General features: G+C 48.3%; 13 protein-coding genes across 13 annotated transcripts; 5 read left to right on the top strand and 8 right to left on the bottom strand.

The window, feature by feature from the left end:
- Nucleotides 1–108: 108 nt before the first annotated feature.
- Nucleotides 109–1,056, bottom strand: FPOAC1_010340 (uncharacterized protein; the record flags this gene model as incomplete). Its single annotated transcript, XM_044854733.1, has 1 exon — nucleotides 109–1,056. One exon carries the CDS (start codon nucleotides 1,054–1,056, stop codon nucleotides 109–111), a length of 948 nt encoding a protein of 315 aa, XP_044702046.1.
- Nucleotides 1,057–2,199: 1,143 nt separating this feature from the next.
- On the bottom strand, nucleotides 2,200–3,332 carry FPOAC1_010339 (uncharacterized protein; the record flags this gene model as incomplete). The annotated part of the gene is made up of 2 exons (XM_044854732.1): nucleotides 2,200–2,848; nucleotides 2,899–3,332. The coding sequence occupies 2 exons, from the start codon at nucleotides 3,330–3,332 to the stop codon at nucleotides 2,200–2,202; spliced, it is 1,083 nt and encodes a 360-aa protein (XP_044702045.1).
- A 704-nt stretch (nucleotides 3,333–4,036) lies between these two features.
- FPOAC1_010338 (uncharacterized protein) lies at nucleotides 4,037–4,537 on the bottom strand (the record flags this gene model as incomplete). The annotated part of the gene is made up of 1 exon (XM_044854731.1): nucleotides 4,037–4,537. The coding sequence occupies one exon, from the start codon at nucleotides 4,535–4,537 to the stop codon at nucleotides 4,037–4,039; it is 501 nt and encodes a 166-aa protein (XP_044702044.1).
- Nucleotides 4,538–4,930: 393 nt separating this feature from the next.
- Nucleotides 4,931–5,710, bottom strand: FPOAC1_010337 (uncharacterized protein; the record flags this gene model as incomplete). Its single annotated transcript, XM_044854730.1, has 1 exon — nucleotides 4,931–5,710. One exon carries the CDS (start codon nucleotides 5,708–5,710, stop codon nucleotides 4,931–4,933), a length of 780 nt encoding a protein of 259 aa, XP_044702043.1.
- A 793-nt stretch (nucleotides 5,711–6,503) lies between these two features.
- FPOAC1_010336 (uncharacterized protein) lies at nucleotides 6,504–6,854 on the top strand (the record flags this gene model as incomplete). Its single annotated transcript, XM_044854729.1, has 1 exon — nucleotides 6,504–6,854. The coding sequence occupies one exon, from the start codon at nucleotides 6,504–6,506 to the stop codon at nucleotides 6,852–6,854; it is 351 nt and encodes a 116-aa protein (XP_044702042.1).
- A 690-nt stretch (nucleotides 6,855–7,544) lies between these two features.
- FPOAC1_010335 (uncharacterized protein) lies at nucleotides 7,545–8,492 on the bottom strand (the record flags this gene model as incomplete). The annotated part of the gene is made up of 1 exon (XM_044854728.1): nucleotides 7,545–8,492. The coding sequence occupies one exon, from the start codon at nucleotides 8,490–8,492 to the stop codon at nucleotides 7,545–7,547; it is 948 nt and encodes a 315-aa protein (XP_044702041.1).
- A 523-nt stretch (nucleotides 8,493–9,015) lies between these two features.
- FPOAC1_010334 (uncharacterized protein) lies at nucleotides 9,016–9,471 on the top strand (the record flags this gene model as incomplete). The annotated part of the gene is made up of 2 exons (XM_044854727.1): nucleotides 9,016–9,142; nucleotides 9,191–9,471. The coding sequence occupies 2 exons, from the start codon at nucleotides 9,016–9,018 to the stop codon at nucleotides 9,469–9,471; spliced, it is 408 nt and encodes a 135-aa protein (XP_044702040.1).
- Nucleotides 9,472–10,174: 703 nt separating this feature from the next.
- Nucleotides 10,175–11,056, top strand: FPOAC1_010333 (uncharacterized protein; the record flags this gene model as incomplete). The annotated part of the gene is made up of 1 exon (XM_044854726.1): nucleotides 10,175–11,056. The coding sequence occupies one exon, from the start codon at nucleotides 10,175–10,177 to the stop codon at nucleotides 11,054–11,056; it is 882 nt and encodes a 293-aa protein (XP_044702039.1).
- A 311-nt stretch (nucleotides 11,057–11,367) lies between these two features.
- FPOAC1_010332 (uncharacterized protein) lies at nucleotides 11,368–12,702 on the bottom strand (the record flags this gene model as incomplete). The annotated part of the gene is made up of 1 exon (XM_044854725.1): nucleotides 11,368–12,702. The coding sequence occupies one exon, from the start codon at nucleotides 12,700–12,702 to the stop codon at nucleotides 11,368–11,370; it is 1,335 nt and encodes a 444-aa protein (XP_044702038.1).
- Nucleotides 12,703–13,302: 600 nt separating this feature from the next.
- FPOAC1_010331 (uncharacterized protein) lies at nucleotides 13,303–14,016 on the top strand (the record flags this gene model as incomplete). Its single annotated transcript, XM_044854724.1, has 1 exon — nucleotides 13,303–14,016. The coding sequence occupies one exon, from the start codon at nucleotides 13,303–13,305 to the stop codon at nucleotides 14,014–14,016; it is 714 nt and encodes a 237-aa protein (XP_044702037.1).
- Nucleotides 14,017–16,123: 2,107 nt separating this feature from the next.
- On the bottom strand, nucleotides 16,124–19,533 carry FPOAC1_010330 (uncharacterized protein; the record flags this gene model as incomplete). The annotated part of the gene is made up of 2 exons (XM_044854723.1): nucleotides 16,124–18,583; nucleotides 19,414–19,533. 2 exons carry the CDS (start codon nucleotides 19,531–19,533, stop codon nucleotides 16,124–16,126), a joined length of 2,580 nt encoding a protein of 859 aa, XP_044702036.1.
- Nucleotides 19,534–21,518: 1,985 nt separating this feature from the next.
- Nucleotides 21,519–23,710, bottom strand: FPOAC1_010329 (uncharacterized protein; the record flags this gene model as incomplete). Its single annotated transcript, XM_044854722.1, has 2 exons — nucleotides 21,519–22,506; nucleotides 22,557–23,710. The coding sequence occupies 2 exons, from the start codon at nucleotides 23,708–23,710 to the stop codon at nucleotides 21,519–21,521; spliced, it is 2,142 nt and encodes a 713-aa protein (XP_044702035.1).
- Nucleotides 23,711–24,616: 906 nt separating this feature from the next.
- FPOAC1_010328 (uncharacterized protein) lies at nucleotides 24,617–25,543 on the top strand (the record flags this gene model as incomplete). The annotated part of the gene is made up of 1 exon (XM_044854721.1): nucleotides 24,617–25,543. One exon carries the CDS (start codon nucleotides 24,617–24,619, stop codon nucleotides 25,541–25,543), a length of 927 nt encoding a protein of 308 aa, XP_044702034.1.
- Between the last annotated feature and the right edge of the window lie 15 nt (nucleotides 25,544–25,558).

The raw sequence follows: 25,558 nt of genomic DNA, 5'->3' as shown, positions 1-25,558 counted from the left end.
AGATCAAACATCCCTGACGCCTTGATAAAATAATACACCCCATTCCCATCCCAATCCCACCTATCATAACGAGTTACAATCTGTATATCCATCGGGTATCACAACTTTTCAAAACCTCGCGTCCAAAACATCCCGAACCTCTACAACTCCATCCATCCTTCCAAGGACCAAAGTCATTCCATCTTCAGAAAAAGCCCCAGACATTACCATCTCCTTCGTAGTCTCATCGTACACGACCGAACCAGTCGCAACATCCATAATATCGAATCCATCCTCAGTTCTGCAGAGCATGTAGCGGCAGTCGGGCGACATAGCCAGCGGCCATCCCTCATAGCTTCGTACAGCGTTGAGGTTATAAGAAGTCAAGTCGTTTGCTGAAGGGATCCAGATGTGTACGTTTGTTCCCCAAACTGAAACGATGCGTCGTCCATCGGGGCTGACGGCCAGAGCTCGGGGGTTGTTGGAGCCGTCCATTTCAAGACGTCGAATCGTCTTGTAGGTTGTCATGTTAGTGATTCTGAGCGTCCCATCGCGTGAGATAGTCACAAGACTCGAGTCGGGGAGGAAAGCCGCGTGAGTGATTGTGTCGATGTGGCTCAAAACCATTCCCACCCGAGTTCCATTCTTGACATCGTAGACTCCAACCCGATTCTTCGCTTCTCCCACTGCGACAAGTCTCCCATCGTGGCTCCAAGCAATAGGCTCACCAATTGCCTCCTTGAGTTCGCAGGCAGTCTTGCCACTTACATAATCCCGTAGGAAAACAGTGGTGGAGTGGTGAAAGTCAACGCCGCCCGTGAGCTGAACAGTCCAGTCCCGAACAGTCGCCAAGCGAGGGCCCCTTGGTGCAAAGACAGCTCTTGAGCCGCTCGTCTTGGAGTAACCGTTGCCGTTCTTGAGGTCAAACACATCGATCCAGGATTGGAGAGTTTGTGCTGCGCCGTAAATGGCGAATGCTGCAGAGGTAGAAGGTGAGATACCGACTGAGGTGATCTCGGCCTTGCTAAAGGGGCGACTGAAGCGTAGCGGGAGACGTATGTTTGATGACGCACTCATAGGGCTTGGGCTTTGTGATCTTGATGAGGGCTGAGAGGGCGGTGCTGGTGATTGTCCCCTGGTTTGTTGTTAGTCTTGAAGCTCTGGCTTTGATGAAAGTAACTTACATGATGATGAGCAAACAATTGGTGTCAGCAGTAGTGAGTATAAGAATAAATAGCAAATAAGATGTAAGTTTTGTTCAATTGATTTATTGTCAAGTTGTCTTTGTAGAATGTGTAACTGAGGGTATCACCAAATCTCTCCCCGAAACAAAGGGCGATGAGCTTCATCTTAAACAATCTTTGAGCCCACAACCATGACTCTTACCTTGACCGACCATGACGGATTGCTAATCACATTTTTCTCCTATCCACGGCGAAGTTCAAAATGGCTGCTAAAATTGAACAACACCAACTGTTACAGGTAATATGTCGCTTACACCAACTCGTCCAGCTACATGAGCCCTGTTGAGTCACTGACGATACTCCGCCTTTCTCCGTTGGAGAAAGCCGGAGGGCGTTTTGTACTTTGTTTCGGCGAGACAGAATTAGGAATGGTCTGGATATTGTGGAGGTGGGTTAGAGATTCCTGGGGTTATGTATTTAGACTAGCTTTGACAGGGATCAAAGACGGAGACTTCTCTGCTTATTCTTTGACAGTCTATGGGTTGTTAAAGAACGTTGCGATGTTCTTGAGAATAAATATGGCTGATGGAAAGTTACTCATTGGCTTACCATCGGCTTTGAAGGATGTCTTACTGCACAGCCCATACTTGACTTTGTCTCCACCTCCAAAGACATCAACCCCAGAGGTATGGGTGCTTAGCTTTGCGGGCCTCAAAATGGATCAACGCTAACCTTCACAATACTCCATCATGAAGCTGAAAAGATGTACGGCTGGCTTACAAACGAAAATCTATTTTGTAAGCAAACTCGAAATGTCACAGCGGAAGAGCTGAAAGACCCAACGTTATGCATTATATACTTCAAATTTAATTCGTCAATTCATTGAGAGACAGCCCTGTAGATTGAATTGGTAGATATTCGTCATTTTAACCCATCAAGGTGTCTTATCAAGGTGTCTTTCACCTCCACTATTATCTCTCATAAACTCATAAACTCGCTCTCGACAAAATCTCTTTTCTTTTTAAATATCATCTGTTCAAGCACCGAAAGCATCGTCATAGTTTGTCATGCAAGATCGGTATCGAACAGAGCTCTTCTCCAAAGCCTTCATGGCCTGCTGAAGACCCTCGGTGGAGATGGGGATCTCCTCGACCCACGACTTGAGACCCTTGTCAGCAGCGAGCTGGAGCATCTCGAGCATCTCACGTCGGCTTCCCAAGTGAGATGTGCCAATGTAGCAACCGTTGGTGATAAAGTCCTGGTTTCGGATCTGGATTCCGTCGCCGCCGGGCAGACCAACCGAGTTCCAGTGGCCGTGGATGTCGAGGAGGCTGAGGTACTCGCTGAGAGCGAAGCCCTCGAACGAAGTGGCGGTGTTGATGATGATGTCAAAGGTCATCTTATGACCCTCGGTCCAGTTCTTCTCGCCTGTGGCAAGGAAGCCGTCGGCGCCCATCTTGCGAGCATCTTCCTCCTTGGCTCGTGTACGGGAGATAGCCCAGACTTCGGCACCCAGAGCCTTGGCGAAGATGACACCGTAGTGGCCGAGACCACCGATACCGACAATACCGACCTTCTTTCCGGGACCGGCGCCGAGACGCTTCAGTGGGCTGTATACGGTGATACCGGCGCAGAGCATGGGGGCAGCTTGGGTGCTTGACAGAGCCTCGGGGATGGGGTAGACCCTGTGATACATGTTAGTCATGGACTTGTCATGAGCGTTGAGGGTACTCACCAGTACTCGTGTACTCGGCTGTGTGAAGAGTAACCACCCTGGGTCTTGAATCCAGTGTCAAGGTAATCAGCGCCATAGGCGTCAATCTGATCCTTGCAGTAGGTCTCGTTGTCGTTCTTGCACTGACGGCAGTCCAAGCAAGACCAAACCTGAGCACCAGCACCAACACGGTCTCCAACCTTGGCGAGAGTGACCTTGTCACCTACACGAAGGACCTTGCCGACAACCTCGTGGCCGACAGCAAGAGGGTAGGGGCAGGCACCCCAGTCTCCGCTGATGGTGTGGCGGTCACTGGCACAGACACCACAGCACTCGACCTTGATGTCGACATCGTATTCACCAAAGGGACGAGGCTCGAATGAGTTCTTCTGGAAGTCGGTCCAGTGCTCGGCGCTGGGGGACTGGAAGCCTTGGAACTTGTCGGGGACAGACATGATGTGTGTGAGTGAAATGCGGGTATATGGAGAGGGAAGAAGAGGGAAACAGACGAAGGAAGAATCAATGAGGCAACTGCGGCATCATGATGCTTTATAAACCTCGCGGTTTCCCTTTGAAGAAACCCCCACTCAATGAAGCTCACCCCTCATGGCGTTGCAATGAGGGGCAAGAAATGTGTAAAGAACCTGGTCAACCCCTCCTTCCTCCCTCCATCATGAACAACAAAAACCATCCATGGTTGGATCAAGACCACTTTTGGGGGTTTGTTTGGGGGTTTCGGGTGACATGGCGACTTGCAGTTGAAGCTCCATTCTAACTATAAGCGACACGCGATATCCGACAGCCGATGCCATGACTTGATTGGACGTCAAACAATTGTGGTCCATCATGGTCAGAAATAGTTGGTGGATCAATAAATCGTGGGGGATTGCAGAGGAATTGATCATGAGAACTACCACGATGCATCAAAATATTCTTATTTAGGATGTATTTTGACTCAAAAAGGAATGTGTCGCAATGGGGGCATCTCTTTATAGCAAGCATCATGCGTTCTAGACTCGTCATAAAGCTCTAATCAAATAACATCCCAAATCTTTTTTCTTATAATCTCCAACTCTTGTAACAAATTCGGTTATCCAACCCGAGAAACCTCGCTATCAAACACCGAACTTCGCTATCCCCAATACCGACAACAACCTCTCTAAATCCTTCTTTTCAAAACCCTCGACTCTCCCAGGCCAACGCCCATCAAGAAGCAAATCCTCAAAGTCATACCAGCATAAACCCAAGGGACATTTCCCCAATCGCTCGCATTCCACGATTTAACATCCCAGTAAATTCCTGCGCCCAGCTCGCTCATGGAGAACAAGTGTCCCACGTCCGCCACGAGAAGCACAAACAGGACAACCTTCCAAACTCTCAAGTCTGGTGTGGATCGCAGCACGAGCGCTTCATTGAGCGCGAAGAAAAAGTACATGTTGGCGAGCTGCGACATGGCGACTGATGTAGCCTTTGGTACGGCTTGAGCCGCGGTAGGTGCAGAAGCCGCGTTGAGAAGAGTCAAGTATGTTCCTTGGCGGAAGTGAGTAAAGAATGCGCCGACAAGAGCAGAGATGGGCTCAAGGACGAGAAAGAAGATGCGGTAAAGAGGGTGAATGCGGAAAGCCACTTGGGCTGGTCTCTTTGGCGCTGCGGCGTCCATTGTGATTGTAGACTCGATTCACTCAATTGTGAGAGGTGAGTTTAGTATGCAAAGGCAAGTAAAAGCGACGATGTCGCAACGTGGTGTTTTGAGTTGATCTTCAGTATGGATCCTTGAAGCGGGAAAAACTTGATCCACTGTCTTCTCCACGACAGCCCTACAACATCGTTCAACACAAAGTTAAGCCTAACCTCGTTATACCCTCTCGCTCGAGATCTATACCAGAATTCACACTGCATTTTAATGCCATAAGAAAAGGTTATTTGTGAAGTGGCGATGACCAACTTTGCATTTAGTAACTTAGGGTAGCTATAATGCCGGAACACACCTGACTGACCAGACTTCAGAGTAGCAACATGAAGGGGGAAGCCATGTCCTTTGTCAGATATTTCCTTAGAAACGTCCTCGACGTCGGCCTGGTTTGTTCCACCTATTTGAGCCAGCGACGTCGTCCTTCCTTCGTAGCCTATCCACTTCTTTCATGGCGGACTCGACACGCCTGTCCATTTCTTGTATTTTGAGAATACACCGGGTACGATCGTCAACAGGTTGCACGATGCTGATAACGCTGTCGCACTGGGATTCTGCCTTTACCTGATCCACGACCGACTTGTAGTGTCGAGAGTCGTTGTTCAAAGCAGCAGCACTTCCAGCATCTGTGTGGGGTGATGTGGCATTGGTCTGGTCGCCACTAGGGTTGAAGGTATTGACCATGGCCCGATTGTTTGTGTCGGGGTTATTGTGCACCGCCATACCAATGTTGGGCACAGTGCTGGCGACCTGGCTCTTCAAGCTTTTCGAGACGCCTGCATAAGAACCAAGACCCGAACCACCACGATGTGGGCTACGGCGATCGCGACCACGACCACGACCGGGAGCCCAAGTGTTGGCATCTCTGCTGTCACTATTCTGCCCAGTTCGGCCAAGAGTCTGCGGTGGCACTGGGACCGAGTTGGGCGTGGCTGTAGAACCACCAGAATCGTTGGTCTCGTTCGGAGGAACAGCCACGAAGGTCTCGAGAGCGGTATTGATGGCCTCAAGAGCTATCTCGTTGGCTTCGAGTTCGGCCTCGAGTCTGCTCTTTTTGGCTTCGAGTGTGGCCTTGGTGTTTTTGAGAGCGGTCATCTTGGCCAGATGCTTGCTGTCGTCGCTGTTTTCGCCGTTTGACGCCATCGTGTGTCACTGTCAATATTTACTTTGCCAGCGTGGAAATCAATGGTTATTGACGAAGATACACTGCGAACCGATGTGGTTGCAGTGGAAGAATTTTCGCGAAGTTGTGCATAGGAGTGGTTGTTAATAAAATCGAATGCTTGCCTAAGATGCAGTCTTGCGATTCACTTGACAGCTGCTTGCCGGCCGTTTGCACTGGCTGCCTAAAAGTAGCCGCAATTACCCGAAATCAACTGTATAAAATCAAGTGAATGAACAACTTTATAGTGTTAGTATATATCACGAGAGGTCGAGACGGTGTGCTCAGTTTATTGACTTACTTCTCGCTGAGGTTAACTTCTGTTACCCGCTAATATGGTATGTATATAAATATGGTATGTATATATGCTGTCTCAGTCATCCCAAAGTTACGGATGTATTTTACTGACTTCGATTGTCTACACATATTAAGTAGACTAGAGGCTGTTCACCTTGGGGTCGTACATATATCGACAAATTGCAGGCGGTACGACGCGCTGAGAGGTTTCGTCAAGAATGCCTTCCCTGCAGCGGAACTACCCTTACCACTCCCAGAATGCCTCGAATGTGTCAGACTACATTTTTTGGGATCCGGCAAGAGAGCTCATTCAAGTCATCGACGTTGCCCTTACTGGAGGCTTCAGGGTCATCATCTTCGTTACCGACAAGCACGAGGCCAAGATGTGTACATCCAAGTTGCCCACGCTGGAGCTGTCACTACCTGCCGCCATTTTCCTATTCTCGAAATTGATCGAGCTTTTGAACTCGTCGACTCATGCCGCGAGATGCTATCGTAGTTCTCGACCCGAATCCAGATCTGGCTGCGGACTGTGCTCTCTCCATACTTGGAGTTATATACTTGGCAATCGACATGGAAAAGCACGCGGGTGCAGACATACGCATCCTGGCAGTACCAACGGCTGGTCATGATGATCTGTTATCGGATCTGGTACATCTGCGGGATGGCAGCCGAAATTTTGGATTCATCTACCTGTTACATAATGCGGAATATCCTCGTGTCCCCATTCTACAGAAGCGCACCGAGGCCCAGGGAATCATATCTTACAACAAGTTCGCTGAGGCCAAAGGCCTTCAAGCGCTTACTTCACCAACATACACTGCATAGGAATAGAGTTGGACAAGACCAGCCATGATGAAGTCCCATACTATCTATTCCGTGCGCATATGCACCAACTGTCTGTTTATAAAGGGGATAATAAGTTTAAGCAAACGTCATTTTCAGAAGTAATTACAATCAGCAAATTCGCTTTACCATGCATTTTACAAACAGAATTCCCATTCTCTCCACTAATCACCTCTGAGGGCGGTGAAATCGTGCTTGGTATTCATCATCCATCAGTATTAAATGGCGTGGTTAAATCTCGAGACTAGACAATGATGCCAGCTCGGATCAGAGATCGGTGGATGAGGGAGTATGCACCAGAAGGCCAAAGTCTGGCAGATGTTTTATTTCCTACCACTCCTGAACTTGCTATTGACAATGAGGATGAATGGGTTGGAGTTGAGGAGGTGTAGGATTAAGAAGAGGCTAATCTGTAAATACTACTAGTTCCACTCCAGTTAATCGAAAGAATTATCGTCTTTTTCCTGCTTGCTTGATGCTGCCATGAAAAGCCTGGGAACGCCCTCGGTTGCTAATGCCTTCTGACAAATACCGTAGAACACAGGCCATGGATATCATTAATTTGGCCAAGTCCACTTCCAAGGCCCATTGATAACATTATTTTCCCCCAAATATTGCTGTCCTTCAGACTTGCCTCCTCACTCCTCCAATTTTGTGACTCTCCAGCGTCACCTATTCTTCCTCTGCAGGGCCACTCTCCGAATGAAGTCCCGTAGGTCTACCATAAGACTTGCTGTATACCACTCCCATTCTCGTACAGTGCTGGATAGTCAAAGTGTCTGACAGGGTGGCAGAGCTGCCCCGTCTGACCGCCATGACCCAAGTGATAACGTCTTCCCACAATGTCGTCAAGTCGAGCCATTGCCTGTGACACCCGGCTGCGTCTTCATGGGAGGGCTTGAAACCAACAACCAAACTAGAGGGCTTCCCTCCAGCGATAGTCCAGCCTATTGTTAGAAAGTCGTGTAGCGACGAGATCATTTGGTCGTAGAGTTTTCCATCATCACCCCAGATCAAACCATGGAAGTCGAGCGATGATGGGACTTCGATTTCGAAAGGCCCAACGACTGGATAGATGAAAGAGAGATTTCCATTTACACTCTCCCAGATGATTTGTCGGACAGCCAGCGAAGGGATATGGGGTTGCTCCATGAGCTTGTCGTTGTCCACCCCCTCCTGGGAGCTGGATTTATTCTGAGAAACTTGCTGCGGAGTCGAGTTTGTAGAGACAGACACTGGAACATCTCGAGGCACCTCTTGGCCATTTTCCAGGCACCAGTCCATGAAGGCAGTGGAAATGCCCTGGCTGTAGTCGTTTTCATCGGGCGGATTGTTCCACGGAAACTCGGGGGCAACTCCTCTAATTCCTTCCGAGTCTAAAAAGTCATCCCAGACAAGGGAGTCGACCATGTACTCAAAGGCTAAATGGCCAACTCGACGCACACCTTTGGAATGTAAATTTCTGCTTAAATCCATCACCGCCTTCTTGTGCCACTGCTCCAGAAGTTCTTTCTTGTAGTGCCCTGAAGCCTTCATGTAGGCAACAAGAAAAAGACGACGAGCGACCTCATCGTGAGGGTTGACCTTGGTAGGGTCTCGAAAAAACGTCGTGGGAGTCATCGTGTGTAGAGCAGACGTCGCAAAGGAAGACAAAGGTCAAGATGGAGTTGCGATGAAGAGAATAAAAACAAGAAGTATGACGCAGTGAGTACCTACTAATCTTTTATACGTCTGTAATTCACCATCGCCCACCGGAAGTGGAAGGAAGCACTGTCAACGCAAACACTGTCAACGCCTGTTGTATTTGCTATAAATATTATATAAGTTCTCAAACTGTTCAAGTTAGGAACATTGAGAGACTATTGAATAGAATCTTAAATGCAAATTAGTTGATTTGCTGACGTTCATGAAGTTGATTCTATATGGCTATCTCTGCTTTTAGGCTGCCAGTGCAAACGGCCGGCAGCCAGCTGTCAAGTGAATCGCAGAACCGCGTCTTCGATCGAAATTTTCAATTTGGATAACAAGAAAATCTTTTCCGTATCTCTTCACTTAAACCTTTCAACAACAAACATACCGCGTCCAAACACAATACACTCAACACAACGATACCAACAGCAAAGACACCAGACGTCCCCCAAAAATGTCTATCAACTTCACTCCCGAAGCCCGCGAGGCTTACAAGACCGCCCTCCTGGCCACCAAGGCCAAGATCGAGAAAAAGGCGGCTGCAGCCTCCGTTACTGATGGCACACCCACTGCTGGCACTGGTAAGTCTTCCCGCTCTACCCTAGGACCATCACTGACAGTTGACCAAGCTGGCACTATTACCTACATCAGACACTCTGATGTATGGAACGCTGGAAGCTTCTGTAGCCTGCCCAGCGTCATTTCGTTCTTGTCTCTTGGTTCCGTTACAGCCGAGGATGCCGCTCCTGTCGGCGGGCAGCAACGTGGCTCTGTTGCCAACATCCCGGCTGGAACCCGGGCTGTTTTTGCCAACGAGGGCCAAGACCTCCAAGATGCCGTCGAAGAGTTCCAGAAAGACACCGGGCACCAGGAGGTGCGCTCCGTCACGTTCCGTCTTGTGGCCTATTGAGGGCTGTTCGCCAGAGTCTGGCTGAGTGCAGACTCCTTCTTCTTTCGCCTCTTTCTGGGAGAACGGCCGAACATTCTGAGCCCACGACTTGTTCTAGAATAGTTTGGCTACGAATTGAACTGAAACTGCAATTTATTTACTGAACACATAAACTAGCCCTATCTTCATGTGATTATACTGAATGACTTCATCGTTATGCCACGAACATGTTGCCGAGTAGATAATACATATTAAAGGAATGGTTCCGGACTTTCCACGTACAATTTGTTTACCCCATCGAGCTTCCCAAGTACAGAATTCTTCTAGATGACCCATCGATCGTGTGTATACGTCTGTAATTCACGATCCACTCGTCAGTGGAAACACTATAGATGCCTGTTTTGTACTATACGTATTATATGATTTCATATTTCCCAAGTCAGAAAGATCTGGGGATTATTAAATATGATCTCATCTGATTCTTAGGTTCGTGAAGTTGATCCCACGTAGCTGCCTCTGCGTTTCGACTGCCAGTGCAAACGGCCGGCAGCCAGCTGTCATGGAAGTGAACGAGCCGCGAGGCCACACCTCAGGGCGAGCAAACAGAAAAATAACAGCAAAAATATTAGGGCTCTCTTAGGATATTACCACTAAAGATGATCTAGTATTTCCTCCGAGGAAACCCTTCCACGCACAACAATAACAAACACACCGACACCACAAGATGGCCTCAAACGAAGACAGCAGACATTCGCTCAAAATGCATCTCAAGAAGGTCAACGCCAATCTGAAACACAGCAAGGCTCTACTTGAGGACAGCCAAGTCGACCTCGAAGACATCAAGGGTCTACTTGACGCCGCTCTCAAGAGCAACAAGGCCGCACTTAACGCCAACAAGATCGCACTGGAGGCTAATAAGGCCGCTCTCGAAGGCTGCGATACCACCATCCTCGAAGCTGCCGGCGGTTCTACTGTCGCGACGAAGACCGAAAAGAACGATTCTGCCAACGAAGAGGTGGCCCTGGTGCCTGGAAAAAAGCGAAAGGCTGAAGCCGAAGCTGGGGAATGTATGACTTGCAAGGGGCAATCTTGTGTCCTGTGCAAGAACAAGGGTCACACCATGGAGCACTGCCTCTTGTTGGAAACTGGCTCCATCTACGGCTGTGTCCTGTGCAACAAAACGAGCCATGATACAGACAAATGCGCTAAGTTTACAAGTCTGAAGATGGAAGAAAAGCTCAATATACTCATTAATGAGCGTGGAGGTCTTCCTCCATTGCGTACTCAACAGGGTTGGCACTATTTGATGCTCACCTGGCTGCACGACAAGGAGTCGAAGGGCAAGAAGGCTCCTTCCATGTATCCATGGACCGGTATGCATGCGTTCAAGCTTTCTCGAGGCGTGGATGGCGGACGCAACTATTACCTGCAGTCGCGATTTGACCGAAGTGGCCATGACCGGTCTATTTTGCCCAAGGACGAGTCGCTTAAGGACGCTGTCGCTGTATGGCGATATTATTGGAGACCCGCGTCGATTCCTTTTCCCCAACGACTGGTCGAGATGGGCTTCTCCCGCCCTCATGATGACATCCGACGAATCTTCTAGCTTCCATATCACGAGGAAGCAACAGACACAGGCCGAGAACACGGCAGCCCCTAAAGTCCTGCTGAAGATGTGTGGTGGATCTCCAACAAAGGGGGCAGAGGAGGGCAGAATGTTGTGCAGCCTTTGCGTTCTATTTTGGCTTGAAAGGCGCCGTATCAAACATCGGGCGAGGTCACAATTGAACTCTGGGAGGCTTACTATGGAGTTAAATTACGAGTTGAATTGAAAGCAATTTGTTGAACGAATCTGAAATCTAGCCCTAGCCTTCCGTGATCATACTGCATCGAGATTCCCGAATCAAGCATTCCTTCTTAAGGCATAACCCATCCACATTCCTCATCTTCCTCATCCTCATCCTCATATTCCTCCTCATCCTCCTCATATTCCTCCTCATCTTCTTCCTCCTCCTCCTCTGATTCGGAAGATTCCTCGTAGTAATCCTCCTCGTCGTCAGTTTGAGGTTCTCCCTCTTGTAGGTCTTCCCACTGAACCTCCTCTTGAACTTCTATTGGGGGATACTTGAGGGACTCCATCGCCCATTCGGCTTGATTGAGACCGACCCGGCATGTCGCCAAGTCACACTTGAGCCGCTCGATTTCATTCTCTGCTGCTTTGAGCTTGCTTTGGAGTTCGTTTCTCTCTGTTAGGAGTTCGTCGGTCTCGTCTTCAGTTATAGAGAGCTCGTCTTGCAGGTATTCCTTCACAATTCTGTCTCCCTCCGCCACTTGTTTGACTTTTCGGAGCTCATCTTCAGCGGCCCGCTTGGCTTTCTCGGCGTCGAGGCACCTTGCCTCTAAATCGACGGACTTCAGCTTTTGAATCCTACAATCCTCCTGCCACATCGCGTTTTCCTTTTCCATTTCAAGGGCCATGTTTTGTTTTTCAAGGGCCATGTCTTCTATTTCAAGATTCAGGTCTTGATTTTCAAAGATTAGGTCTCGGTTTTCAACAATAAGGCCTTCCATCGTGGCTTCTCTGGCCTTTCCGTCCTTCTCGGATTGCATGAGTCGTCCTTTGAGGAATTCCTCATTCTTTTCCTTGATGGCAAGCCGTCTCTGCAAATCCGTGATCTTGTCTTCGTCCTTTCGAGCCTTGTCCTTGGCGGCTTTGATGATCGAGGCATTGTTGGCTTCCATGGTTTTCTTTGCTTCTGCGACATTAGATCTGAGACTCGCAAGAAATTGTTCACAGGCTTTGATCTTCTCATCTCTCGCGTGGATGTCGTCTTCAGTCTTGCATAGCTGTGAAAATTGGCGTTTGATCTGTGCTTCGGCTTTGACGAGTCTTTGTGCTTTTTCATCGAGTTGACTTTGCAAATTAGCAAACTTTTCAAACTCGTGAACCCGGGGATCCATCTGGGAGCTTGGAGGAATAATCTGGCAATCGGAACCGGCCATTGGGACACACCGTCCAGGAACCGGTGTGGTATCTAGGTGAATTGATGCTCCTCCTTTTTGAGAAGACACTTGGCGGGTAGTTTTTGGGGTGCTTGACGAAGGTCTTGTAAGTTTTGCTTCATCCTGAGGGGTCTTGAGAGCCATCAGTATGTCCAGGTAGGGCCCAGGATTTGAGGCCGACTCTTTTAATGTGGCAGGTCTTGTAGATCCTGACGCATTGACCTCAATAGGCTTTGTAGACTTTGACATGTTGGTAGAATGTGTAGATCAAATGTGTAGATCAGTGAATGTTTGTTGATGGTTGGTGAGAGGAAAAGTAATATAGTCCAGAAACAGCGGGAGCACCAGTCTTTTATACATCTTGTTCATTCTCTTTTAGCTTTCAACCAAAGCCCCAGCCCTATCAATATACTCAAGACTTTTGACTACAAGGTTAGTCTTTGCAAATGAACACTCCATAAACTGAATTAACAAAGTTAATAGTAACAGACTTTTGTCTTAATACAGTAAATACTGAACTCTTTGATGGACATTTGGGCTACAAGGGATAGAGAAACTTCTATCAAGCTGTACAACAGAGTTCACATAATGACTAAGTTTCCCAAAAAAGAATGCATGCGTAACTGACATAGTAGCCGCCTAGCTTCTGGCAGAGTAACATAACTACTAAGGTTTGTTCGCGTCTGGTGTGGTTGAAGTCAAAGTCAACGACCAAAGGTGTACTTCGTATGAGGGAATCGATCAAACTCGGTCCTTTCTCCTGTAAGGTTCCAGCTTGCTATCAATCATATTCCATCATATTCTTAAACACATCCACAACTTAGTACCCTTATCTTCACTACAGCCTTAATGCTAAGGCCATACGACCTTCTTCCTTCTTCGAGGACTTACCTTTTGTTAGAGAACATCAACACCGTTGGACAGCTAGCCACGAACCTCAGTATGTCTTTACCAGATGAACAAGAGCGAAATACCATGGACGATCGCCTCCGTCGTCTCAAAAGATCTTACTCAGATCGCGAAAGAGCCCTTGCGGATCTCGTCCCGCGCTACGACCACGACGAGCCTCATAATGCTGAGCTACTACAAGAGGAAGCTCTAGAGTCAAGGGACACTACTCACAACGCTGCCAACGACCAGTTATGCGTAGACAACCAACTTCTCAGGCACCAAATCGAAAGTATCCGAGCGGAAAAGGAGACGACTATCAGCGAACTGAGAGAGAACGAGCGCATTCACCTTGAAAGCCTGGCCCAGGCACAAGACGATCTGTCCAAGGCGCAAGACAAGATTGCTTCTCTCACAAGCGAGAAGGTGAGCTTGGAAGCTGACCGGGACTCGGACCAAATCGAAGTGCAATGTTTGCACGTAATGATGCACTATTTCCAACATGAGTTGTACGAGTCCAGGCAGAAACTGTGTAAGAAGACAAAAGAGTTAGTCGACGCCAGGCGGGACTTGCTCAATACGATGGAGAGGTTAGGCGAATACTCAGAGGGAGTACATGCTATGCTTGATCGACTAGAACAGGCTGCATCCAACAAGGCTGTCACTGAGACATAGAGCAGTACTGTTCCATTACCCACGCATGCCTCTTGTATGCAGATCGGTACACGAGAGACAAGACACAAGACAATACTGTACCTACAACTTTTATACAAGACCTTACCTGAATTTTAGTATCACAGTGCCTCTTGACAGGACTATGACTATCCTTGTCTCTCGGTCTGCTCAGTATTAACATGCTGCATCTCGGCGAGGTGACTCAACTCCGGTTGTACCCCACCCTACACTTACACCAAACCAAGCTAAACCAACCCCGGCCAACTCCCCTGCTCGTGTCTTGTGCAACCATCTAAACAAAGAAACAGAGCAGTCATTCCTTCATATACCAAAACTAAACAGACGGTAATCAGCGAAGTAGCTAAAACACCATATCGCCCAAGCGCTTACAAACTTGCTTATCCTTGGATAAGCACCTTCGCTTTTTGGACGTCGCGAGTTCGAACACTGCTACTGTGGTGCTATCTTCTCTGTTCTTTTTTTACTTGATGATTTTAGTCTTCCAAAAGTCGAACGGTGACTTCTTCTTTCTTATTGTGCTGTAGAAACCGTGTGTAGATTTCACTGGATTGAATGAGAAATCCGTTGCAGCTGTTTGCAAGGATCTCTCTACGCCGTCGACCAACAACCAGCATCTCACTCGTAAGCCCAACATCCTTATAAACCAAATTGTTAGAGTCATCTTCCAGCGAAGTAGCTAAACAAACACACCTTGCAAAAGCAATCGTCTTCGGACAACTACTTGCTCTCTAGGGAGCCTTCGCTTTTTGGACATCCCAAGTTCGAAGCTTGTGTATAGCACTCGTACCGCAATACTGTTTACCATTGCTTCTTTTTTTTTTACTAGTTATACCGTCGTAGAAATCCTGTAAAGAATATTACAATGACTAGCTATTTATCATGAAGTGAAAGTGATCTGTTGAACTCGGACGTTGTGCCTGGTTGCAAGGGTGTCCACCAACAGCACCTCCATGCTGACACCCTTTATAAACCAAATTGTTAGTCTAATATTTCAGCGAAGTAGCTAAATACACCATGAACAAATCGTCCTATGGACAATTACCTATGCTCTCTAGGGAGCCTTCGCTTTTTGCAAATGCCCACGTTCGAATGCTGATTTGATCAATAGAAAATATCATTCTGATACCTCTATTACTTTTTTTATTCCAATTCTCCATCAAACGAGATGTCTACAAACTCCAAACACTGCAAAGACTTTGTTTTTGGTACCCTTTGTCTTTCTTCTTGCTGCGCATTCACATGTACCATGGATGTTATTCAGCCCACCAAACCCATGTCTTGACCCAGATCCACCACCAGGCAACACTGACACTATCTCCACGCCGATCAATGGATCCAACATCATTCTATATAACACAATCTAATTGAGCAGCTATCAGCGAAGTAGCTATGTACATTAAAGCCATTTGGCAGAGTGGTAAGCTCGCTTACTGCTCCGCCATCCTGCCTAGTATGGCAGGACTTCTTCGTTTTGCTGGATCGCCGGTTCGATTACTGCCTTTCCTTTGTCTTGCTTTTTACTCGACGTTCCCTTCATTATCGCACATTATGTCACCAGTCTTATGCAACAACTCCATCCTCTACACAATCCATTTGTAAATGCGACTAACGCTGTCGCCAGCGGCTGGTGCATGTGAAGTGAGGCACTGGAGCTCAGTCGGAGAGCACAACGCACGTGGACTGCCCCGGGGTAACCTGTACTTTGTGGTTTGGTAAAATTATGATGACTTCGACGTGCGGCATGATCACAAGGTAGGGCTCAGAAGTAACCTTATTCTCACACAATACGGTAACTTTTATGGTACCTTGTTTACTCTCAAGACTTCACTAAAGCATCGCGACCATCACATCACATCATTCATCAAACAATTAATAGCAATTTGTTTCATTCAACTACCTCATCAAAGCAAAGATGCAATCCAAAGTGGTTGCGTTATTCAAGTATCCGGAACTCCAATTCCATACCGGGAACAAAACCCTAGACCAAGACGAAAAGAAACAGACTCAAAAACAGGTCTGTGATAGGTGAGCATGTCGCTCGGGTATTTCGCATGATTTACGCATAAGGCGGCGCCTCATCTTCGTCCTACGAAGAGAAACGGGCAATGGCAGCGCAAAAGTTGTTGCGGTTGTCCTTGTCTAGGGCAATAGGCTTGCCTTCGACGTTGACCATGCTGACACTGGCCTTGGTGCTGATACCGTAAAGGTGCACCTTGGAGCTCTCAATGCTGATCATGTTGTCTTGGCAGTTGTTCTCGCCGACACAGACCTGGTCGTAGTTGTCGAAGAAGCTGTACAGACCACCACCAAAGATGAAGATGTCCTTGGAGTTGACAGCGCGAACACCCCAGGTACGGGCACATCGTTTGGAGTCACCAGTGCAAGTGGCCTTGAAGTCGGGGTCGTGGTACTTGTCATTGACAGTGAAGGGAACGGTCGCGTCGGGGTTGCCCTGCATGTAAGCAGTCTCGGTCTGGATAAGCGACATGTAGACGTTGGCAGCATCCTGCAGGTGGTAGTTGTAGAGGACACTGTGCTCGGAAGCGGTACCCCACAGCCAGGCGCCCTTGGTGCTCTCAATCAAGACACCGCGGCCGTTGTAGAGGTTGATCTGGGAGTGGTCGGAACGGTCGAGCTCGTGGTCGGCAACCCAGAACCATGTGTTCTCAAGGTAGCAGCTGGAGTCCTTGGTCATGTGGAACAGCATGAAAGCACCCATGCATTCGGGCTTGGGCTCGGTCTTGACGTTGGGAGTCTTCTTGCAGGTGTCGGACTGGAGCTGAGTACCAGCAGAGCCACCGAGGCGGAAGTGAACATCAAAGAGACCGGCAGAGCCAGGAGTCTCACCAGCAACGTTGAACTCCATCAGGATGGCACCGGGCTGGGGTCCGAGAGTCTGGAACATGAGGTCCTGGATCTCGACGTTGCCGACATCGCCAGACTCACCGACTTGCCAGACAGGCTTGGGGTTGGCTTGGTCCTTGAAGTTCTTGTCACCACCGGCCATGATGAGGGGCCAGATCTCGCCGACAATCTTGATGTTCTTGGGAACCTTGACAGTGTCGGTCATGACGTAGGCACCGTGGTCAAAGTAGACAATCTGGCCTTCCTGGACACCATCAAAGACAGCCTGGATAGCGGCGGTATCATCGGTCTTGCCGTCACCCTTGGCTCCCTTGGACTTGACGGAAACAAAGCTGGAGGCGGGGACGTTGTTGTACTGAGGCTTGCTCTTGGTGACGACGTTGCCATTGCTGTCGAGGATAGCCTTGGGCTTCTCAATAGGAGTCTGTGTGGCCTGGATAGCCTCGCCGTTACCACCAGTGTAGGCGCGGCCTTGGACCCAAGAGGCAATCTTGGTGTTGCCAGCGAGGATGGTAGCACTAGTGCCACCGTTCTTGACAGCAATAGGAACGGAAGACATGTCGACGTTGTCAATGATGAGGGTACCGTTGGTGCCAGGCTGGGCAGGGTCGTAGTTGGAAAGCACACCAACCTCGGTGTCAGCGATCTTGCTATCGGTCAGGAGGATGGAGCCAACGTTCTGAATGCTCTCGCCAGCGGTCATGTCAATAGCTACCTTGGAGCCAGAGATGTCGAGGCCGTTGAGGGTCCACAACCAGTTCCAGTTCATGTAGACAGCAGTCTGGCAGTTGCGGAAAGTCATGTTGCGGCTTGTGAATTGCTGGCTGCCGAAGAAACCACCATATCTGCCACCGATAAAGGTAAGGTCGGTCATGAAGCCGCCGGAACCGTTATCTATAAAGATTCCCTGCTGCTTGTTGTCCTCGCTGGGGTCCTCAATCATCTGGAAGACGATGTTCTGGAGAGAGGTGGCTTGGGCAACCTGCCAATGGATACCAGTGCCGGAGCTCTTGGGCATGCCAGTAAGGTCGATCTTGAAGTTGCGGACTTGGCGGAAAAAGTTGTTCTGGTTGGTGTGCCAGTTGGAACCGTCGTTGTTGTAGGGATCAACGTCGATGACAGCCATACCCTCAAAGTTGGCAGCAGGCTTGAGGACGGGGAGATCATTCACATCACCAATCATGTGGGTGTAGTAGTAGGGGAGGATGGGCCTGGAGACAACGTAGGTACCGGGAGGGAAGTAAACGAGAGCGGGAGTGACGGTGGTAGAGTCACAGCCCTTACCGCAGCGACTACCATCAGAGAAGGCGGCGTTGATGGCTGCGGTGTCGTCGGAGCTTCCATCACCCTTGGCGCCGTAGTCCTTGACATTGCGGAAAATCTTGTAATTAGCAGAATTGCCGTAGGCGACAGCACCTTGACGCTCGATGGAAGACAGCCACCAGGAGCCAGCGTCATAGGGAGTGACAGGGGCACTGTACTCAGGAGCCGCGGGAACAGGAATTGCAGCTTGAGGAGCAGCAGCAGCTGGGAGAGTGAAGAGGCGCAAGGCCAAAAGAGAGGCGGTGACAATAGTCGAGAGCCCCATGATGACGATGAAGAACCAGCTGAATCGTTGCCTTTGGGGTGTCGAGTAGTGGTTTCGCTGTGAAATGAGTGGTGTTGATATTCCGGCAGAATGCTGGAGGGTGAGGCGTCAGCTTTTTGTTTATAGTGAAAGTTTTGTAGAAAAGTAAATTTGCGAGGTGCAGTGAAAGGTTTGAGAAAGTTATATCAAGCTTCGATATGAAGGTATCAACAGTGGAGAGTGTGCGGGATCAATGTTGGTATGAACAATGAATTGCACAATAGATGAAAGAGGTTGAAGAGACCAAAAAATGAATGGATAAAAAAAAGTAAACAAAGAACAATAGCAACGGTGACGTGAATGAAAGTGGGCGTTGCGCGGTGCGTGAAGTGAAGTTGGGCTGCCAGCTATCTGACGGCCGTTGACAGTGTAAGTCGGATGGCCAACTTCGGTGGGCGGGGGGTTCTTCTTGAATCCTCGGCCACTCGGCCTTTGACACTTGCTCAAAGCGGTACTCGGGATGAAAGGGCTTGCAAGAAGTTTCGATACCCCTGTTCTGGTTGCATATGGAGGCTTGTCATAGATGAAACTTACCACGAAACAGGTAAAATAAAAAAGTTTTAAACCTGAACCAGTGTATGGCGAAAAAGGACAAGATACTGAAAGGGAGAGGCACTCTTTAAATTGGTGTAAATTGGACACGCCAAAGAGGAAAAAATGAGAGAGGGTGGTGATCAAAGTAATGACGCTGTTCCAGACATGCAAGAGAAGGAAAGAGAGAGACAGGGAGAGACACGCGAGGCGCGTGTTCACACTATAAAGAGTGTCGTGATGGTGGGTGGTGTGGTGGTTTGATGTGCAGAGCAAAGGAAATGAGAGACAAGTGCAGGTATATATGTGACTTGAACTAAGAAATAGTCGTAGTCGTGCTTGACTGGGCTCACCTTGTCGTTGCTTTTAGTTTGGCCTCTTTCATGGGCAGGGATCTCATCGTAGTAGCCCTCGACGGATGGCATCCGCCGTCTCTGCGTCCGCGAGCCAGCCATTTCGGTGGAGTTGTTCATGGTGTCGTCCTTCTAGGGGTCTAAAGAGATGATTATTGGCTATGGGGGCATCAGGTACTGTTTCAAACACGGCCGGTAGTGGTCCAAGCGATCGGATGGGAGGATTTTGTTGCTGATTCGAGGATGAAGGGATGAAACAAATATATTTGGAGCTATACAAGAATAAACGGTGATGTTTATGCTTGTTGCGATAATAGATAGAAGTGGATGAATGAATGGTGATGATGAAGAGACAAGCCCGATGAACCGAGAGACAGAAGAGAGAAAGGAGAGAGAGCCAAGCATTGATGTGCCTTCCCAATGTAACCCCCAGCATTCGAATGACGCCTAAAAAGGCAAGTACGATAGAACCTCTGAAGCGAGTCTAGCTCTCCACTAGTCCCTGAGCTAATCTAGCGGGTGGCTTCTCATGGTCTCTACTCAAAGCGGCAGAGAACAAAAGCTCCGTAGAACCATCATGAGGCTCGTCCACAAGACTCGGCATCAGTTGGTGATACCAAATACAGAAGCTGTCGGGTGCCTTGCATCGGGGGATCAGCACTACCCATGTGGCATCCATTCAATCCAGACCAGAGCTTATGCTTAATCTCCACCACGACATTCCTCTAGAACCCTTATTCTGTCAAAGCGAAACTGCATTCCTTTCTCACCAAAGCATTGCGCCCCGTCCGTTAATTTACATTAGCGACCATGTTTCTTTCCGCCACCGTATAGAATCCCGCTCTTGTGTCTTAGCTCGCCCAACCGCGCGCGACTATTGTTAGATAAGCGCTTAGCTAATTAAAGATTCACAGTAAGGATGATCTTCAAAGCTACAGTTTCTTGTTGATGAGAGCTCCGTAGTGGCGGTTATCGAAGCCATTTAGAGTTGATCCCAGGGATGAACAGCAGGTTCTAGTCCAAAGAAGAACAAAAATATTCTGATCTATAGTTGATTCTTGCTATAGGTTTATTTTTCTTGATTTTTCCTTCCATCGGATGAACGAGATCATGTCAGCCAACAATTTCCACAAAGGTCCCCTGTTTCAAAACACCATCTCCACTTCCCGCCGCACCACCAAACGGCATTCCACCAAAACATGGAATAATCATGCCTTTGCCGCCCGACAATATGCACCATACATCATTCTGTTGCCGACAAACCTAGTTATAGTTGCATTAAAAGGTCGATATGTGGGCATAGTACTAGTATACATGACGGTATTAACTCGACTCGACAATATGCTCCGAGACAGATATCTACATACGTGGCAGATCAGGTGAACATGCTCTGGAAGAAACATCTGGATCAGGTAAAACATATTAATTCAGGGTGGTCATTTATGCGATCCTACACTGCACCTTCTGTTTCTGAATCTTTTAGCATTTGTTCCCTCACATGATCGACGTCTACTCCTCATCACACGCTTCGTGTTTCACTCCGCATCCCACATCCCGCATTTCGATTGATGCGCATTCCCGTCATCTCTCTCGGTTTCACCACTCCATCCATGCCTGCAACCACTTTAAACATTTTGTATCATCAATCTTGTGAAACGATATGGCAAAGATCATTACGGTCAGAAATAATAGACATGTAAAAGTTCAATTTATTAATGATTCAAACTCCAGACTCATTTAAATGTGATCAAATCGCTGTCAACGCTGTAGGCGATCATCCCTTTTGGGGTAATCAATCGCCGAATCTCAAATGTGCTCCGTGAGGTTGCACATATGCACCATGTCTCCAACATGCCACCAATGCTATAACCTGCAATGAAAAACAGTCTAATCAAGTAGTTCCTCCCAAATCATAAGTCGTTACAGCCAGCTCGAGTTCGTCTGGCCCATTAGTATCGATACCCTGTACTCTCATTGCTTGAGCAGGTAGAAAAGTTTGCCTCTTAGATCACAGGGCACAAAAATAAACAGCCAAAGTCTGGTCCAAGTAGCATAAGCTGAGCAACTCATTTCGTCCCTTATATTCTACCCTGAGGCTGCTGGGCTCAGATGAATCCTCCGTTCAGCTCAACGGGTTTGACACTTTCAATGTTCTGGATCCCTTCGACACCAGCACCGAAATCCATAATCAAGATCTTGGGGTCTTGTCCGGTGCTGACAATACGTCGGTAATCACTCTTTGCGCTCAGAACCCAACTTGCGTGCCATTTGGGGAAATCGAGCAGCTGATGTCCAGTCTCCATATCCCACACCTTGATGTCGGTGTCGTAGCTTCCACTGACCAGTCGACCACTCACACTGTCGATATGAAGGCTGCGAACTAGGTTCTCGTGGGCACGCATCTCTCGGAGACACTCGCCGGTATTGGCATCCCAGATACGGATCACTTTGTCATTACCGGCAGATGCAATGTATCGGCCATCCTCGGAGAATTGAGAACAGGCCAGGCCCTTGGTGTGCCCAGTAAATTCGCGAATGTTCTTACCCGTCTCGATGTTCCACAACTTGACGCGGAAATCTCCCGAGCAGGACACGATGGTGTTGCCCCGCATCTGTACTGCATTGACGGGGCCGTTGTGACCTCGAAGCTGCTTGATCAAGTCACCCGTGTTGCGGTCCCAGACGCAAATGGTAAAGTCCTTGCTGCAGGTCACGATATGCTTGTCGTCAAAAGCAAGATCGAGAACGGCCGCTGTATGGTGTCGAAGTCGGCGGATGGGTTCATACCCAGCACGCACGTCATAAACAATGCAGGTAGAGTCAGAAGATCCAGTAACGAGAATTTCGTCGTCGTACTGAAGGCACAGAATAGACGCCATGTGACAAGTTGGGAAAGACCTGATGGCAGGCACAGAAAAGTTGGTCTTTTCATTCTCAGAGCCCGAAGCAAAATGAGTGGGCTGGTCCTCCTCGTCGTAGAGAACATCGAGCTCATTGATGACCTCGTGAGGTCCGATGACAAGACTGCATTGAAGGGTGTGCATATCCCAGATACGGATAGTCTTGTCGCGGGAACCAGTGATGATTTTATGTCTGTCAAAGTCAGTATGGTCCAAAATGAGGATGCTAGGTTTTTGACTTACTCGTCAAACTGAAGGCAATAGATACTATCTTTGTGTCCATTCAGATAGACAGGTCTGGCTTGGCCGGTCTTCCACCGCTGGTTCAGCTCCTGCTTGACGCGGTAGATTTCTCTCCAGTCATTGACAGGCGAAACAGCAGGAACTCCGAGGCCACTTCCGGGCGCGACAGGCTCGCTAGTCGCATAGGTGGTGGTTGTTTCTCGAAGGCAAGACTCGCGCCAAATGTGTTGGTTGCTCACAATCTTGTTCCAGCTCTTGCATACCACAGCGGCCTTGGTAAGGGCAGTAGCATCGAGATTCGCGAGGACATGAATGGCGAGCTCAGCAGGGAGCCTGGAAATAAAGTCGATCGTGCTAATAGCAGTGTTCTGCTCCGTCTCGTTTTCTTCGGATTCGACACCAGGAAGGGTCACCGTAATTCCGATACCACTCTCACGATCGTTGCTTTCGTCGTTAGTTCTGGGGTTCAACCACATGTTGTAGAGGCCTTGGCGGTACTCGTTCTGCATTGCAGCCGATGCCTTGGCAGCAGCTCCAGAGTTAGTGGGAACGACGGGCGGCTCGCCACCAAAGCCAGGAATAGGCAGTTGAGAAGGGTTCTCGTGGTAGGTCTCGCGGTGCAGGTCAAAGCCGTAAATTGATCGTGAACGCCGCATGGTAGCTTGTCGAAGTCGATTCCAAGTCGAATGCGCACCGGTGTAAGAAGTGGTAGGTCGGCTGGAGTCGACCGTCTCTTCCGTGTCCTCGACAATAGAAGATCGACGGTGGACCATGCGGTTAATGGAGAGCGAAGCACGTCGGAACATGCCCTTGATCTGTTTACCAGGGGTGTGGTGGTGTTGTTGATTTGAATCGTGCATGTCGTCTTCGGGGTCTTCGATAGCGAGATCGGTAAAATGTCGAGATAAGTTTTGCGAATGATTATGAGTATGAGAATGGTCGTGTACAAAAGCAAATGACTTGGGTCGTCGCCATGGCATAGAAAGGCTCATGCTGCGATTCCGCTGGGGCTGAGGTATGTGGATGGCGCCTGCTTCGCTGGCAGTCTGTGACTTGGCTGTTGAGCCTTCGGCTAAGGTAGACGACTCGGATGGAGATTCCATCTTCGCTTCCTGGGAAGCCCAGTCGTTGACGGAAAAGGTGCGCTTGGACATGTTTGTAGTTTTATCGATGTTCTACGTATTGATAGTGATCGTGTGTTTGGTGTAAACGAATAATGACGATAGATTAAAGGAGTGTTGAATATCGACTCGAACCAGTCGATCAATGGTAATTGCGAGCTGAATTGCCCGTCGTAATTATAGATAAAAGTCGAGGTTTGTTTACTGTTGACAGTCGCAAAGGCGGTCGCGGTTCTTTAAGCTTCGTAGCCTTGTTTTTGGGCCCGGTAGTTCGGTTCGGTTGGGTTGCAACGGATGGTAGTGGTCGTGATAACCAGTTTTTTGAACACGCTGTCTCTGTTTCAATCCCGAGATTAAGAAAAAGAAAGAACAGCAGGGAGAAAAGAAAAGGAATGAAGATATATGTGAGGGAGAGACTTTCTTGAAGGGTCAAGAAAAAACGTTGCAGCGATTAGCAATCCCGGTTACGGAAGGCCACAGGGGGCAGTGTCCCAAAAGTGCGGATACGACATTTTTTCTTACTCTATTGACACCAATGTGTCATTAGTCACTTATCTATACAGTAATACGAATAGATAGTATTATATCAAAACATATCTCCCTACTGAAGTCCGCAATTAGGTCATGAGCCCTTAGTAACAACACAAGCTCGTACGAGTCCGTACGGCACCGTACGATGCCATTTTACTCCCGTAATGCATCAAATTGCATTAATCCCTCTCCCTGATGACGGCCTTTTGCCCAGAAGATGGCAGTCGCCATGCAGATATTCGGTCACAATACCCATCGGCCAATTTTTGCCCGTTATGCTGCCAACGGCTCCCTTTGTTATCTACTTCTTCTTCTACAATCGATTTAACACTCGACTCACCACCTACGACCCCAAACACACAAGTACGAGGCAATGCGATGACAATTCCTTCAGTCAGAACAAGACCAATGCCTATTAGCTATGCACAAGCCCAAGCTGCTGCCGTTGAGAGTCAGCGACGAAGTATTGCAATAACTGGCCGTACGACCCCAATTACGATCGATTTCGTTGCTGCATTTTGGATCTGTGATGGATACCTAAAAGCAATAAACGAATCATATAAAATCCCGATTTACGCAGGGAAGGCCTACTGTGTTGCAAGACATACGGCCAAATTCAAGGCCGTATTAGCATCTACATTTCCATCGCACAAGGCAATGATTGAATTCATTGTAGGGACCTGCAAGAAGGAGCTTCTTTCAATGGATTGGAAGGTTGTATCATCATTTTCCAATTCAGGGCCTACAATTGGCCCGTTTGAGTTCAATGATAGTGTATACGAAGCAGTATCACTAAGCTCATTCTTTGAAGCAGCAAATATTGCAATTCGTAAAAGGCCCAATAGTCCTATTAGCTTTACGTTCTTTAACTTTAACGTATTGCCTATGTCAGACTTCCCAATTGATTCAACTAAGCCTGTACGTAAACGTGCAAAAAGGCAAGCAGAGCCTATTGCTGACTTAGAGCCTTGTGCTCCAAGTAAACGTAAGGTGGCTTCTAAGATCAAGAATGAACCCGTATCTTCTGTTAAAAGAGAATACGGTATCAAAGAGGAGGTTAAAACGGAGGATAATAATACTGCCGATGCTGTATCATTCACTTGGGAAGATAACGGCAATGAAAGTGATACTTCGGCAATATTAGCAACCTATCAAGAAGATATCATTGCAGTTGAGCAGCCAATTGAGGAGGAAGGGCCAGATGAGCAGCCAATTGAGGAAGAAGGGCCAGATGAACAGCCAATTGAGGAGAATCGGCCAATTAAGAAGAAAGGGATTGAACGGAAAGTGCTCCCTACGCGGGCAAAGCGAGGAAGGAATCCTCGTAATAGTTAAATAGTTCTATAATTG

The sequence above is a fragment of the Fusarium poae genome, chromosome 4 (assembly GCF_019609905.1).
Source record: "Fusarium poae strain DAOMC 252244 chromosome 4, whole genome shotgun sequence".
NCBI lineage: Eukaryota > Fungi > Ascomycota > Sordariomycetes > Hypocreales > Nectriaceae > Fusarium > Fusarium poae.
Note: the sequence above shows the minus strand (reverse complement) of the source record. Positions and strands in the feature narration are given on the sequence as shown.